Source organism: Triturus cristatus, chromosome 9, assembly GCF_964204655.1.
Source record: "Triturus cristatus chromosome 9, aTriCri1.1, whole genome shotgun sequence".
NCBI classification, from domain to species: domain Eukaryota; kingdom Metazoa; phylum Chordata; class Amphibia; order Caudata; family Salamandridae; genus Triturus; species Triturus cristatus.
Genome location: NC_140592.1, coordinates 164,943,148 through 164,957,073, shown reverse-complemented (window position 1 = coordinate 164,957,073; position 13,926 = coordinate 164,943,148). Strand labels below are relative to the sequence as shown.

General features: G+C 46.0%; 1 protein-coding gene across 4 annotated transcripts in view; it reads left to right on the top strand.

Annotated features, from left to right (window-relative positions):
- TASOR (transcription activation suppressor) overlaps nt 1–13,926 on the top strand; it is a 1,129,919-nt gene that overhangs the window by 232,294 nt on the left and 883,699 nt on the right. For all 4 annotated transcript variants that reach the window (XM_085624658.1, XM_085624660.1, XM_085624657.1 and 1 more), the window contains exons 5-6: nt 2,627–2,718; nt 2,832–2,990. In XM_085624658.1, coding sequence (XP_085480784.1) covers nt 2,627–2,718; nt 2,832–2,990 — 251 coding nt within the window. The remainder of the gene's footprint in view (nt 1–2,626; nt 2,719–2,831; nt 2,991–13,926) is intronic.

Sequence of the window (13,926 nt, the reverse complement as noted above, 5' to 3'; positions counted from 1 at the left end):
TCTTAGAGTAGAATCTTATTCTATACTGACTATACTGACTGTTAGTGCGTGTACAAGCGTCTAAGTGTCTACACTAGATGCGAGGGCAGAAGTCTTCCATAATAATAAGGCTATGAATTACTTGCATAAAGACAGAGAAGCCGGGCCTTTGCTCGGTAGCTGGAAGAATGTTTACTTAAACTACTAGACAGGAATGCATTGGGCAGGGAGCGGAGCAGATAATTTCGAAGGTGAAATACAGTTTTTGGCAGGCAACAGGCTGATGTCAGGCTTCGTGAGCCGCGCAGGGAATGAGACAAAGTTCATGGTCACAGATGCAGGCTCAGACTGGAGTTTCAGAGGCAGAAAGAAAGAAAAGCTTGATGACAGAATCAGGGCCTACTTGCCTGGACTGTAAAATGGCATAAGTGAACCGTATAAAGCCGGTGGCCTTTCGTACTTAGGAATGGAATATCCGGCCCATTCATGGCTGATCTGAAAGAGGACATGTTGACGGTGGACGCACATGTGTTTGCGTCTTCATAACTGGAACTGGAGGGAACATACATGTACTTGTGATTCATACATGAAACCGTTGGGGTCCAAGATAGGGGACATAACTGATCAGAAAAATCCATATTTCCACAATCCCTCAACCAGATTCTGTAGCAGAACATGCTCTACATACCGTAGATGTTAAAACAGCATTACTCTACTACATAGAAAGGATAAAAACCTTTCCGTAAAACAAAACAACTCTTTGTGGCTTTTGCTTCACCTCATAAAGGCAATCCCATCTGAAAATCAGGTATTGCACGGTGGATAGTCAAATGCATTCAGACATGCTATGCAAAAGTAAAACTAACATTAACAATTCCCCTTAGAGTGCACTCCACACGCAAACTAGGGGCTTCTATGGCCTTCTTAGGAAATATCCCCATAGATGACATCTGTATAGCTGCAACATGGTCTACACCTCACACATTCACAAAACACTATTGTGTAGATGTCTTAGCAAGACAGCAAGCTAGTGTGGGCCAAGCAGTTCTACATACACTCTTTCAAACCACTGCAACAGCTACAGGTTAGCCACTGCTTTCGGAGATTACTGCTATATAGTCTAGGCAAAGCATGCCTCGAACAGAAAATGCTACTTACCCAGTATGCATCTCTTCTTGGCATGTAGAGCTGTAGATTCACATGCGCCCTAACGCCTCCCCAGGTACCTATATCTGTTGCATTGATATCTTACTTCGATACATACACATGGACATCTTCATTCTACTACTCTTACTAATTCCATTCTCACCCTCTGCGGGAAAACAATATAACAATGTAGTCCATGCCCATGCGCGCTATCACTGAAAGGAGGAGTCCCCTACCTCGTGACAAAGTGCAAACATCCGGACACAACATCAGATGGCAGACTATGCAAAGCATGTGAATCTACAGCTCTACATGCCAAGAACTGATTCATACTGGGTAGGTAGCATTTTCCTGCCCCTCTCAGTGCAGATCTTCAAAGACCTTGGCAGACAGTGGAGAAGGCTGTTGGTGCAGGGACAGCGCCACCCACGTTCTCCCATCTTGCTCTGGTCTGTAGAAATCCGGGAGAGGCAGGAAAAGGGAGCCGAGATAGCCAACCTTCTGCGCCATGCTTTGGTCTCTGGGGACACGGACGCGTTGGCAGGGCAAAGGTTAAGTGAGATTTTTCACTGTGTGACATCACAACTTTAGTTAATATTCTGATTAGGTTATTCAGGCGAATGGATTCCTTTGAAAGCCATATACTACATATATGGGCTGTAGTGAGTAACAGGGATGATTTCCACCAAGATTGCCTGAGAGATATCTAGTAAACAATGAGAGCAAAGTGTGAATTGTTTATGATGTCACTCAGAACCCATAGGTGAAAAATATCCCTGCTATTCACTTTTTGGGTGTCTACAATTGTATGCTCTGTATTGCACCCAAACTCATAGAAAGAGGAGTAATTAGAAAGCCGTACATAGCGTGGACTCTCTTGTACCAAATGTTTGAAAAGTATCTAGCCCCTCACCATTCTATGCCCTCTTCTCACTGCCCACCCAATGCTGTGCTATAGCCATTATTGCAATATGACAGGCTCTCAGAGAGCCTTGTCGGAACAGCCTAGAATTCCTTTCACATAGCAACAGTGGATTTGGAAACTGTTGTTCGCACTAGCGGCTCTCAATGAAAGCCGAAAACAACAAAGTGAATTATTATTTGGATGGCTTTCTTTTTACTGGGCTGCAGCATCAGAGCACTCTAATGTTCTGAGGTGCCATTTGATGCCACCTAATCTGAATGTATGAACCAAGCTATATTGATGATAGAATTGGGTCGAACTCTGCATATCCGTGTCTACATAATTCATTTTAAGAGTAGTGGCCCGATATTCGGTAGTAAAATTATCAGGTATGCTTGAAAGCTAATGTTAAAGATAAGATTTCTTTTCAAATAACGCTGTGAAGATACCATGCCTTTTGCATGGTATCTTCACAAAAGAATGAAATGCCATGCATTTCATTCTTTTGTTATGTCAAACACTCCAAATTGTCAGAGCTCATAAGTGGAATACTAGATCAAAGCAGCTTGTGTCTTTAACTCTGTTCTTTTTCTTTAGGTGTCTATCTTTCCAGGTTTGCGGATTTATTACAAGTGAACCCTTTAGAACCAGGGGCAACTGGAGATGTTGTTATATTCAAAATAATAAAGGTACATTTTTAGATTAATTCGTTTTTTCAGTAAATAATGTTTTTGCATGGATGTATTCTCTGAATGCTAATTGCTTGCTTGTTTCAGTGTATGGATACATTAATATCTTTCAGGGAAAAATGAAAAGCGTTTTTGATCAGCCTGGGAAAATGCAAATGGATTTAGCAAACAAAAGATCACTCGATCCAACTCCAAAGCATGAATGCCATGTCTCAAAGAATGCCAACAGAGTGAACTCCTTGCTGGCTTACAGAGCATTTGAACTTACTCAGGTAAATGTTTTTTTCCCAAATCCGACTATTCTTTAAATTGTATTTTGCATTTGTGGTGACTACTTGTGTATTTCACTTTGAGACGTTTGTACTACACAGAACGTCCTTCCCCATGGGATAGCTTTTTTGTTCACTTTCAGGAGATCCTCATCAATACTCATAAGCACTTGAATATTCCCGCCCATGCTTGGGGACCCTGGAAAATATATAAAATGTTTTATATATATATATATCATATATCCCAGAAAAACATAAAAAGGCTAAGCAATGCTGTGAAACCTTGTCTTTGCACAAGCAAACCAGGAAGACCAAGAGACCCCTGAACTGCCTTTAATAAACAGCAGAAAAGTAGTCCTGCAAAGAAAAAGGCAGGCATTGTTAGCTCATAGGCTGCATTAAATCTTCAACAGCATAGAAAATGAAAGCAAATGTAGAAACTCAAAACAATCCAGCCATGACCCCTACCTTCCCATCATGCCTCAGGGGTGACAGGTCAGTAGTTCTTTGCGGAGACCCAGAGGTCAGGGCACAAAGAGATGACATAATTTTGAATCATTTGCCAAGGGATGTTGATGGGTTGCTTATTACTTTGATGAGGATACCCCTGGAAGAGAACTAGGATTACAGGTAAGTAACATATCCTACTCTTCCAGGGGATCCTCATATATAGTCATAAGCACTTGACTCGAGTAGCAAGCCCATCTCCTCTTCTTGCGGGCAAATGACTACCATAAATTACAGTCACATCAAGGAATCACTTCAAATGATTTGAGCATTGAAATAAATTCCTCAAGGAGGTTTGGCCTACTTGAGTATCTGCTCTGGAATCATAGTTGAGACGGGCAAATGACTTCCATAAATTACAGTCACATCAAGGAATCACTTCAAGTGACTTAAACATTGAAATAAATTCCTCAAGGAGGCTTGGCCTACTTGAGTATCTGCTCTGGAATCATAGTCGAGACAATGTCTCGTGAAAGTATGTACCGATTTCCAAGTGGCTGCTTTGCAGATCTCAGCCATCGGTACATTGTGCAGAAAAACTATTGTAGCTGCCTTCCCTCTAGTGGAATGCGCTTTGGGAGAAGCCAGAAGGGGTTTATTTGCCAATTGATAAGTCAGCTTACAAGCACTATTTTTTTTGACGATGTACTAACTCCTTTTGTGAGTCTTCCGGGCCAAAAATTGAGAGATGTCCAGTGTTATCATCAGAATTCAGTCTAGTGTTATCATCCGAATTCATATTTGTATGGGTCGTATTTTGGTCGACTTTATCTCCTACCTTTTTCTACGAAGCCTATTGCAAATGAAATCCCTTCTATTGATGATCTTGTGGCTTTGCTTGTGCTCTCGAACATAGCAGCGAGGTAGCTTACTCTGCAGACAAAACCAGAAGGTGAGTACCTTGATAAATGTTTAGACAATCCATACAAGACCACATGCTTGTCCTAGTGTTCAACTTGTTCCTGGAATGCTGGAGCAAGTGATGGATACGTTTTGTAAATCCACCCTCTATTCGGGCAGTAAGAAGTCACCTGGAGAAAAAGCTTAGATCAGTTGACTTGGATTCTAATTCTTGAAGGCAGCGATATCTCCTGATTTCTTATTGGTGCCCGTGGCTAAGTATAATGTAGTTCCTTCTTTTCCAGTCCACCTGAAGTGGAAATCAGGAAATGCAACTTTAAAGGGCAGGAAAGCGTGTCATGCTGCAGCCAGTTCTGCATTTTGAGTCACTATGACACTCTCTGTAGTATCAATGATTCATTTACTGGATGTAGGAAGCTGGCTCTGTATATTCTATACCAAAGTGAGGTATGGTGTGCACAGAGTCCAGTGGAACCCCAAAGGTAGGCAGAGGTAAAGATAGATAGCACCTCACTCTCTATTTGTGGTAGTGTGGTCGAGCAGTAAAGCAGTGTCAGAGCACCGTGTCAAGCATTTGTTGTACACACTCAGTCAGAAAATGAATTCACACACTCAAAGACTGAACTTTAGACCAATTGTTTTTGTATAAAAATATTCTTTTAGTTAGCAAGCCGGGCACAGGTAAGCAATAAATACTTTACAGTAGTAATACAGTTTGTAAACAGTTTGAATTTGAATTGTATATGCACTTTGTTTTGACTTACGGTATGGTTGCAGAGAAATGCAATACTTTGTAAATACAGTACATAGACTTGAATGGACTTTTCAGTAAAATACCATTTAAGTTACTTTTTAGATCACTTTTCTTACACAGAGTAGTACACCTGGATACTACTCTGGGACATTTCCTGTAAACAGGTAAATATAATTGTTTTTGTTAAATAGTACAATTTTAAAGAATTTCTCTAGGTTTTCAAACTCCACACTTAGAAACTTTTCCAAGAAAAACAGTCAATGTTAACCTATGGAGGAAAATAGTGTTATTGATATTGCGGTTTGTATTTGGTAATGGGAGTTGATATTCTGGGGGTAGACTCAGGGGTCCCCCAGGGTCAGGGATGCACTCTTGTTACACCCTCAGCGGCACTAGGGCGGCCGGGTGCAGAGTGCTGAGGCCCAATGTATCCAATGGGGGATAGAGGGCCTCCGGTTGGTGGCTGCTGAAGTGCAAGCCACTTGGTTGTGGAAACAAAGCTCCTGGACTTTAGCTCAGGGCAAATGGGGAAACAAAGTAGCACCAAAGGTGCACCCTCAGCAGCACTAGGGCAACCGGGTGCAGGGTGCTGTTTCAACGTCTGGTGCCCTGTTGTTTGCAATGGGGAACCTCCGGTTTGCAAAGGCACTGCAGGCTTGGGGACCAAGGTCTTCTGGGTGTGACCATCACTTCGAGAGGTAGGTTGGTTAGGCACCGTCGGTTTGGCCACCCAAGGCCGTGGGGCGTTAGGTGCAGGGATGCCTTCTTACCAGCTTCTGGTCGCGGTTGGGGGAGCAATCCAGATTCAGGCTGCAGGCGTCAGCTGGATGTTTGAGGCATGTTAGGATCGCCGGGGAGACCTCCTCGTGTTTGCCCACTCGAGCTCGGCCTGTGGACGGCGATTGCAGATTGGTATGGATTTGTGGTATCCGGCAGGAGCCAGAGGTTGCAGATGAACAAATCCGGTGTTCACGGGAGACACCGTCTTTGTGGTTGGAAGGCAGACAGGTCCTCCGGGGTTTTCAAGATTGTTGGCTGCAGGACACAGCGGGATTTCACAGGAGCAGGTTCGAGGTGGAGACAGGCCGGTATGGCTGGGCCAAGTCAGTGGGCATCTTGCTTTTGTTGGCATCGACATGGCTGTTCTGTCCATCGTCTTCTTTTCTTTTAGTTTGTTCTTGTCTGAGGCAGCAAGGTTAAGGGTTGCCCGTAAATACTAGATTTAGGGGCGTTACAGGTAGGTAAAAAGGTTGGGACCAATGGGTCCCTTCCCTGGGGTGGGTACACCCTCTATTATGCCACCCTCCAGTGGGAGGGGGGGCATAAGCAGTTGTGCTTCACATCGCCTCCCCCACCTGAGGGGTGGAGTTGGCAGAGGTGGGCACACCTCTCTTCCTCACATGCTTTTTCCTGCCTGTTCTCCTGCCCAAAGTGGGGGTCAGAACCTGTGGGGACCAGTTGCTGAAAGCAGCAAGTGGCCTAGAAGTTCACAAAGGCGGCAAGCTTTTGAAGCTTCCCCTTCGTGAACCCTGCCCATCCTGGGGGAGGAGGCTTGGTACCTCGCCCCAGGATATGCATTGTTTCAGGCCCCCAAGAGCAGCAGGCTTTCGGCCCAGGGGTCCAGAAACATGTCTGGTGGTGGCAGCTGAAAGCAGCCACTCAGCCTGGACACTAGTGGTAGGTTAATTTTCAGGGGCATCTCTAAGATGCTCTCTGTGTGCATTTTTCATTAAATCCCACACTGGCATCAGTGTGGGTTTTATGTGCTGAGAAGTTTGATACCAAACTATACAGTTTTCAGTGTAGCCATTATGGTGCTGTGGAGTTCGTAATGACAAACTCCAAGCACTAAATACTCCTAATGGCATCACTGCCTTACAATGTCTAAGAATGGACTTAGACACTGTAGGAGTACAGGGCTCATGCACCTGTACCCTCACCACTGGTATAGTGCACCCAGCTAGAGGGGTGACTGACCTATGCCAGGGCAGTGGGTTGTAGGCAGGGCACACAGGGATGTGTGCCATGTCAAATATTCACTTTGTTCTGCACCCAAACAGGCAGCCTGCAAAAAAACAAAAAGGTGTTTGTGCGTGCGTGCGTGCAGGACCTCTAAGGGTGGCACAATAAGTGCTGCAGGCCTTAGAGGCCTTCTCTGATCACAGTGCCCTGGGTACCTGTGGTACCATTTACCAGGGGCTGACCTGTGGCCAGAGATGCCAATTGGGTTTAGGCTTAATGCATTTTAGGGAAAGAATATAGGCCCTGGGTACCTGATTAGCAGGAGCCCAGGGCAAACTCAGTCAAAGCACATCAGCAAAAAGTGGGGGGAACCATGCAGAAAGAGGGCACTTTCTCACACTGGACTAGCTTCCAGGAGGACATAAGAAGAATTATTTGGGAAATAGTAAAAGAAAGTGTATTGACTTCAGACATTTTGGTCAGTTTATCAACAGACTCCAAATAACCAGGCTATAACAGACATTTGCCATGGCATCTCAATGAAATGGTCCCTCTGGCTTAGGCTTCTTTGTATCCTTATGCCTAGAAAATTATGGTAGAGTTGCCTTTGACTGGAGCATCTCTTTGTCCCTCAAGCTGCTAAAGGAATCCAAAAAATGAAGACTAAGGCAGAAAATATTATGCCTAGTGTCCAGGAAAATATTGTGTAAAAGGGTGCAGTTTATATTATATACTAAAGGAAAGCAGTACTCACACATTTTTTTTCAAAACAAGAAGTGTCCCAAACAAGATGTTCGAGGCATATGAGCTGCAGATCACACACTTAGGATAAGATCGCCATCTGGTGTTGGGCTCAGATGATTGCAGGTTGTTGTTGTCTTCGGAAGAAGGCTTTTGGTCACGAGATAGGTGACTCCTCCTCTGGACAACAGTGCGCATGGGCATCCACTCCATCCTCAGATTGTTATTTTCCGCCATTGGGTTCGGATGAACTTTTCCGCTCCGGCTGAAAACTGTAAAAACAAGCTTCTCGAAGCGAAATTTACACTTCACTCGACATCGACCACTCATCAGACCGGTTCCGGCTCATGGAAAGGACGCCTTTTAAAAAAATGCCCCCAATGTGGAGCAAAGTTCCCGCACAGTGACCACCACCAGGTCTGCAACCTGTGCCTCTCGCCGGAACATGACGAGTCCAGCTGTCCTGCCTGCGCCGCATTCAGATCCAAGAAGACTATCCGGGATCGAAGAGCTCGACGCCATATCATAGCCAGACCAGCTCCGGAACCAGAGGACATCTTTGATGAGGGCCCCGATGTCCCGGAGGAAGATTCCGAAGAACTCCAGATTATATCTGAAGCAGAGGACTCAGACGACCCCATTTCTCATGGGCAGCGCGTGAGTACCTTGACCCCTACCCTCACCCCTCCAAAAAAGGCACCGGTCAAGACTTCGCCTGCTGGCCCCAGTCGAGACCGCAAACCATCTTCAGAAGCCCCGCCTTCCAGCCCGGCTCCGAAGAAATACAAGCCTTCCAGTGGTTCGGGCCCGAGTAAACCACATATTGCTATACCCCCACCACCTTCGGCACCGAAGACGCAAGACCTCTCGGCACCGAAGCAGACACCAAGGCCCATTGCCGAACCGGCATCGAAAGCTCCCAAGCTTATAGATTCCGTTTTGACACCGAAGCCATCTTCGGCTCCGAAGCCATCTTCGGCTCCGAAGCCATCTTCGGCTCCGAAGCCATCTTCGGCTCCGAAGCCATCTTCGGCTCCGAAGCCATCTTCGGCTCCGAAGCCATCTTCGGCTCCGAAGCCATCTTCGGCTCCGAAGCCATCTTCGGCTCCGAAGCCATCTTCGGCTCCGAAGAAAACTTTACCGGCTCCGAAAACTTTACCGGCTCCGAAAACTTTACCGGCTCCGAAAACTTTACCGGCTCCGAAAACTTTACCGGCTCCGAAAACTTTACCGGCTCCGAAAACTTTACCGGCTCCGAAAACTTTACCGGCTCCGAAAACTTTACCAGCACCGAAAACTTTACCAGCACCGAAAACTTTACCAGCACCGAAAACTTCATTGGTACCGGCACAACCAGCTAAGGGCCATGCTGAAAAAGAGACTGCCGATCATCCAAAACATAGATCAGAACCCAAAAAATCGACACCAAAGCCAACTACTGAGGATCATGAACTTTTCCACCCTGATCCCACACAAAAGAAAATTTATATTAATCCTAAAACTGGACATGTCACGGCTGTGGCATTTAAAAAGAGAAAGCTGGACTCAACACCTTCTCCAGCTCCTAAAAACACAAAGGACTCAGCCACTTCACCCATGTGTCCTTCTTCTCCTGTACCACCTCCTACCCCACCCCCCCTCTCTCCACCTCCTTTACCTCTACCATCTCCTGCACATACACCACCTCCACAGGATGATGATGATATCTTGGGGGGAGGGGGTAATCCGGATGCTCTTTATGATCCTAATGATCCTTTCACTAATCCGGACACAGTACCTTTAGACGACTGGGCATACACACCACTTGATGTTCCTGATAATACTTCATACCCTTCAAAGCCCTCACCTCCAGATGATCACCTAGGGTTTGGGCAACTCATCCACAGGGCAGCACTTTATCATGGCGTCACCTTACATTCAGATGCGCCTGAAGAAGATTTCTTGCTTGACACGTTTGAACAGTCTCAAAAAACAGTTCAAATCTTACCTATGATCAAAGGGGTCATAAAGCACGCACCAGAGGTCTTTAAAGACCCCGTACGCACCAGGGTACTTAACCCCAGAATTGAAAAGAAATATAGACCTGCCCCAGAGGACCCTGCTTACATTAAAGGACAGCTCCCTCTAGACTCTTTAGAGGTTTCCAATGCCAGGAAGCTGGCTAACTCCCAAACAACCGGAGAGACACCGCCCACAGACAAAGAGTCTAAGTTATTAGAGGCCTCAGGTAAAAGGGTTGCAACACAAGCAGCTAACCATTGGCGTATTTCCAACACACACAAGCCCTGCTGGCACGCTATGACTGGGCTCATTATGATCAATTGGAAGGCCTTTTACAACACCTACCAGATCAGTATAAGTCCCAGGCCAATGACCTCATCCAAGAAGGAAAGCTCATTTCCAATGCATCAATTAAATGTGCACTAGACACTGCAGTCACTGCCTCTAGGGCAATCAACACCAGTGTCCTTCTTAGACGCCATGCATGGCTACGTATTTCAGGCTTTAAGCCAGAAGTACAAACTACAATATTAAATCACCCATTCAACCAAGAACAGTTATTTGGGCCAGCAGTAGATACTGCATTAGAAAAAATGAAGAAGGATACCGAGACTGCTAAATCAATGGGAGCCATACAATCTCCACAAACATGTGGCTCCTTTCGACGCTCCTTCTATAGAGGAGCCTCCAAAAATACTGGACCAGACACCTCCTCCAATTTCAAAACCTCCACGCAAACATCCCCCAATAGAGGATATTTTCGAGGAGGATATAGGGGAAACAATACTAAAGGGAGAGGTCGAGGTAATGCCAACACCCGTACCTCCCCCACCACTAAACAATGACTTTCCTCCACTCCCCCCAGACCATTCCACTCCAGTCGGGGGAAGACTCACACAATTCCTACATGTTTGGAACTCCATTACTACAGACAAGTGGGTAAGACAAATTATCCAATCTGGTTACTGCCTACCACTCACAGATACCCCACCCAACATACCCCCCAGACATCGTCCAATGTCACAAGAACATCTTACACTCCTCAAGCAAGAAGTTCTTTCCTTACTTCAAAAACATGCCATAGAGCCAGTTCCACTCCAAAATCAGGGCACAGGAGTATATTCTCTATACTTCCTAATCCCCAAAAAGGACGAGACATTAAGACCCATACTCGACCTCCGACTACTCAATCAGTATATTCACTCGGATCATTTCCATATGATCACTCTTCAGTAAGTGCTCCCACTACTACAACAAGGCGATTTCCTTGCCACACTAGACCTCAAGGACGCATATTTTCACATTCCCATGCACCCTGCTCACAGGAAGTGCCTAAGATTTGTGGTGGACGGACAGCACTATCAGTTTACTGTCCTCCCATTCGGAGTGACTACTGCGCCCAGAGTCTTTACAAAATGCCTAGCAGTGGTAGCAGCACATCTCAGGAGACAACAAATTCATGTCTTCCCTTATCTCGACGATTGGCTCATAAAAGCCAATTCATTCAGCAAATGCGTTCTTCATACTCACCAAATTATCCAAATCTTACACAACCTGGGGTTTACCATCAATTATCCCAAATCCCAACTACATCCCTCCCACATACATCAATATCTGGGAGCTACCATAAATACCTCCAAAGCCATAGCTTACCCCAGCCCGACCAGGATAGCCAACATACAAGCTCTCATCTTGAAATTCAAACCCCAACACTCTCTTCCAGCCAGAGTGTTCATGCAACTATTAGGCATGATGGCCTCATGCGTCTTCATTGTTCCTTACGCACGACTTCAAATGCGTCCCTTACAAGAGTGTCTTGCACGTCAGTGGAATCAGGCTCACGGACAACTCTCCGATCTGGTGTTGGTGGACAGCTGCTCCCATCGCTCACTAACATGGTGGAACACCATAAACCTGTCCAAAGGGAGGACGTTCCTAGAGCCTCTGCCACAGATAGTGCTGACAACCGACGCATCTCTTACAGGGTGGGGAGCCCATCTCCTATGACTCACCACTCAGGGCAAATGGACCACACACCAAAAACTGCTCCATATCAATTACCTAGAACTTCTAGCGGTGTTCCTGGCGTTGAAGTTATTCCAACCCCATCTAAAGAACAAGGCTGTCCTAATCCGGACGGACAACATGACAGCCATGTATTACATACATAAACAGGGGGGGACACAATCTCTCCAGCTCTCACACCTAGCACAGAGCATTTGGAGAAGGGCAATTCCCCAAAACATCTACCTACTTGCAGAACACCTTCCAGGGGTTCACAACCAAATTGCCGATTTGTTGAGTCGACAGACACAGCAAATCCACAAATGGGAATTACACCCACAAGTCCTACTCCCGTTCTTCCACAAATGGGGTCAACCAGACATAGATCTGTTCTCCACACACGAAAACGCAAAATGCCCAACCTTCGCCGCCAGGTATCCCCATCCACAGTCAAAGGGCAATGCGCTATGGATGAACTGGTCCGGCAGATTTGCGTACGCTTTTCCGTCTCTCCCACTCATTCCATTCGTAGTACGCAAGCTCAGGCAACAGTCCCTCAAGCTGATACTAGTGGCTCCTACCTGGGCACGTCAACCCTGTTTCACAACACTACTGGAACTCTCCTTAGTTCCCCATCAAAAGCTGAACCTCTCCCCGTCCTTGCTAACCCAGAACCATGGAGAAATCTGACACCCAGATCCACAACAACTCAACCTAGCGATCTGGCTCCTGAAGTCCTAGAGTTCGGTTACCTCAACCTCCCACCGGACTGCATGAATATTATTAAAGAGGCCAGAAGGCCTACCACCAGAGCGTGCTATGCAGCGAAATGGAAAAGATTTGCCATTTACTGCACTAACAATGATATACGCCCACTAGACGCATCCATCCAAAACCTCATTTGCTACCTACTACACTTGCAAAGATGTAATCTAGCGTATTCTTCCATACGCCTCCACCTAGCAGCCTATTTGCAAAATCGCCAACACTTGTCACTATTTAAAGTGCCCGCGATCAAAGCCTTCATGGAAGGTCTTAAAAGAATCATTCCTCCAAGACTACCATCCTCTCCAGTGTGGAATCTAAATATTGTGCTCACTAGGCTAATGGGTCCTCCATTTGAGCCTCTTCATAAATGCGAGCTACAATTTCTTACATGGAAAGTGGCTTTCCTTATTGCTATCACATCCCTTAGAAGGGTAAGTGAATTACAGGCATTCACCATACAAGAACCATTCCTGCAGTTACATCGTAACAAAGTGGTTCTTAGAACAAATCCAAAATTCCTGCCAAAAGTCATTTCTCCATTCCATCTTAACCAATGAATGAATGAATGAAATGAGTTTTGTTATGCGCGAACTTTGCCCAATGGGCGTCAAGGCGCCTAATTCAAATAATACAGCTCGCGAATCAAACCAGCATTCTCTCATTAGTAGGCTTTGGTAAAGTACCACGTCTTAAGGGCCTTTTTGAACAGATCAATTGAGGGAAGGGTTTTGACCTCAATTGGAAGAGAGTTCCAGAGCTTAGGAGCGGCAACAGAAAAAGCTCTCGCTCCCCATCTGGCTAGCCTTGTGCGGGGCACTACCAGTTGAAATAACCCAGCAGATCGAAGAGATCTGGTTGGGATATAGCGGGTAAGCAGAGACCCAAGTGCATCGTCCGTGCCAGCCGCAAGAGCTCTGTATGTAAGACATAGAATCTTAAAAAAGACTCTATGCTGAACAGGGAGCCAATGAAGATCTCTCCTAGCAGTCGTGGCTGAAGATGCCAAGGGAAGGGCCAGAACAAAACGTGCTGCAGCATTCTGCACGATTTGGAGTCGATGGATAAGGCCCTTGTTGGACTCCACATACAGGGAGTGGCAATAATCGAGCCTGGATCCAACAAGAGCGACTGCAATCTGCTTACGAGCCTGGAGAGAAAGATAGTTACGGATCCTATTTAGAATCCTGATAACACCCAAGCATGTGGCCACGGTCCTATTTACTTGGAGCATCATAGAGAGTGAGGTGTCAAAGACCACGCCGAGATTTCTGGCTGATTGGGAGGGAGTGGGGCAGGTGCCAAGAGATGGCCACCACTCGCTCGACCAAACATCTTGGTCTT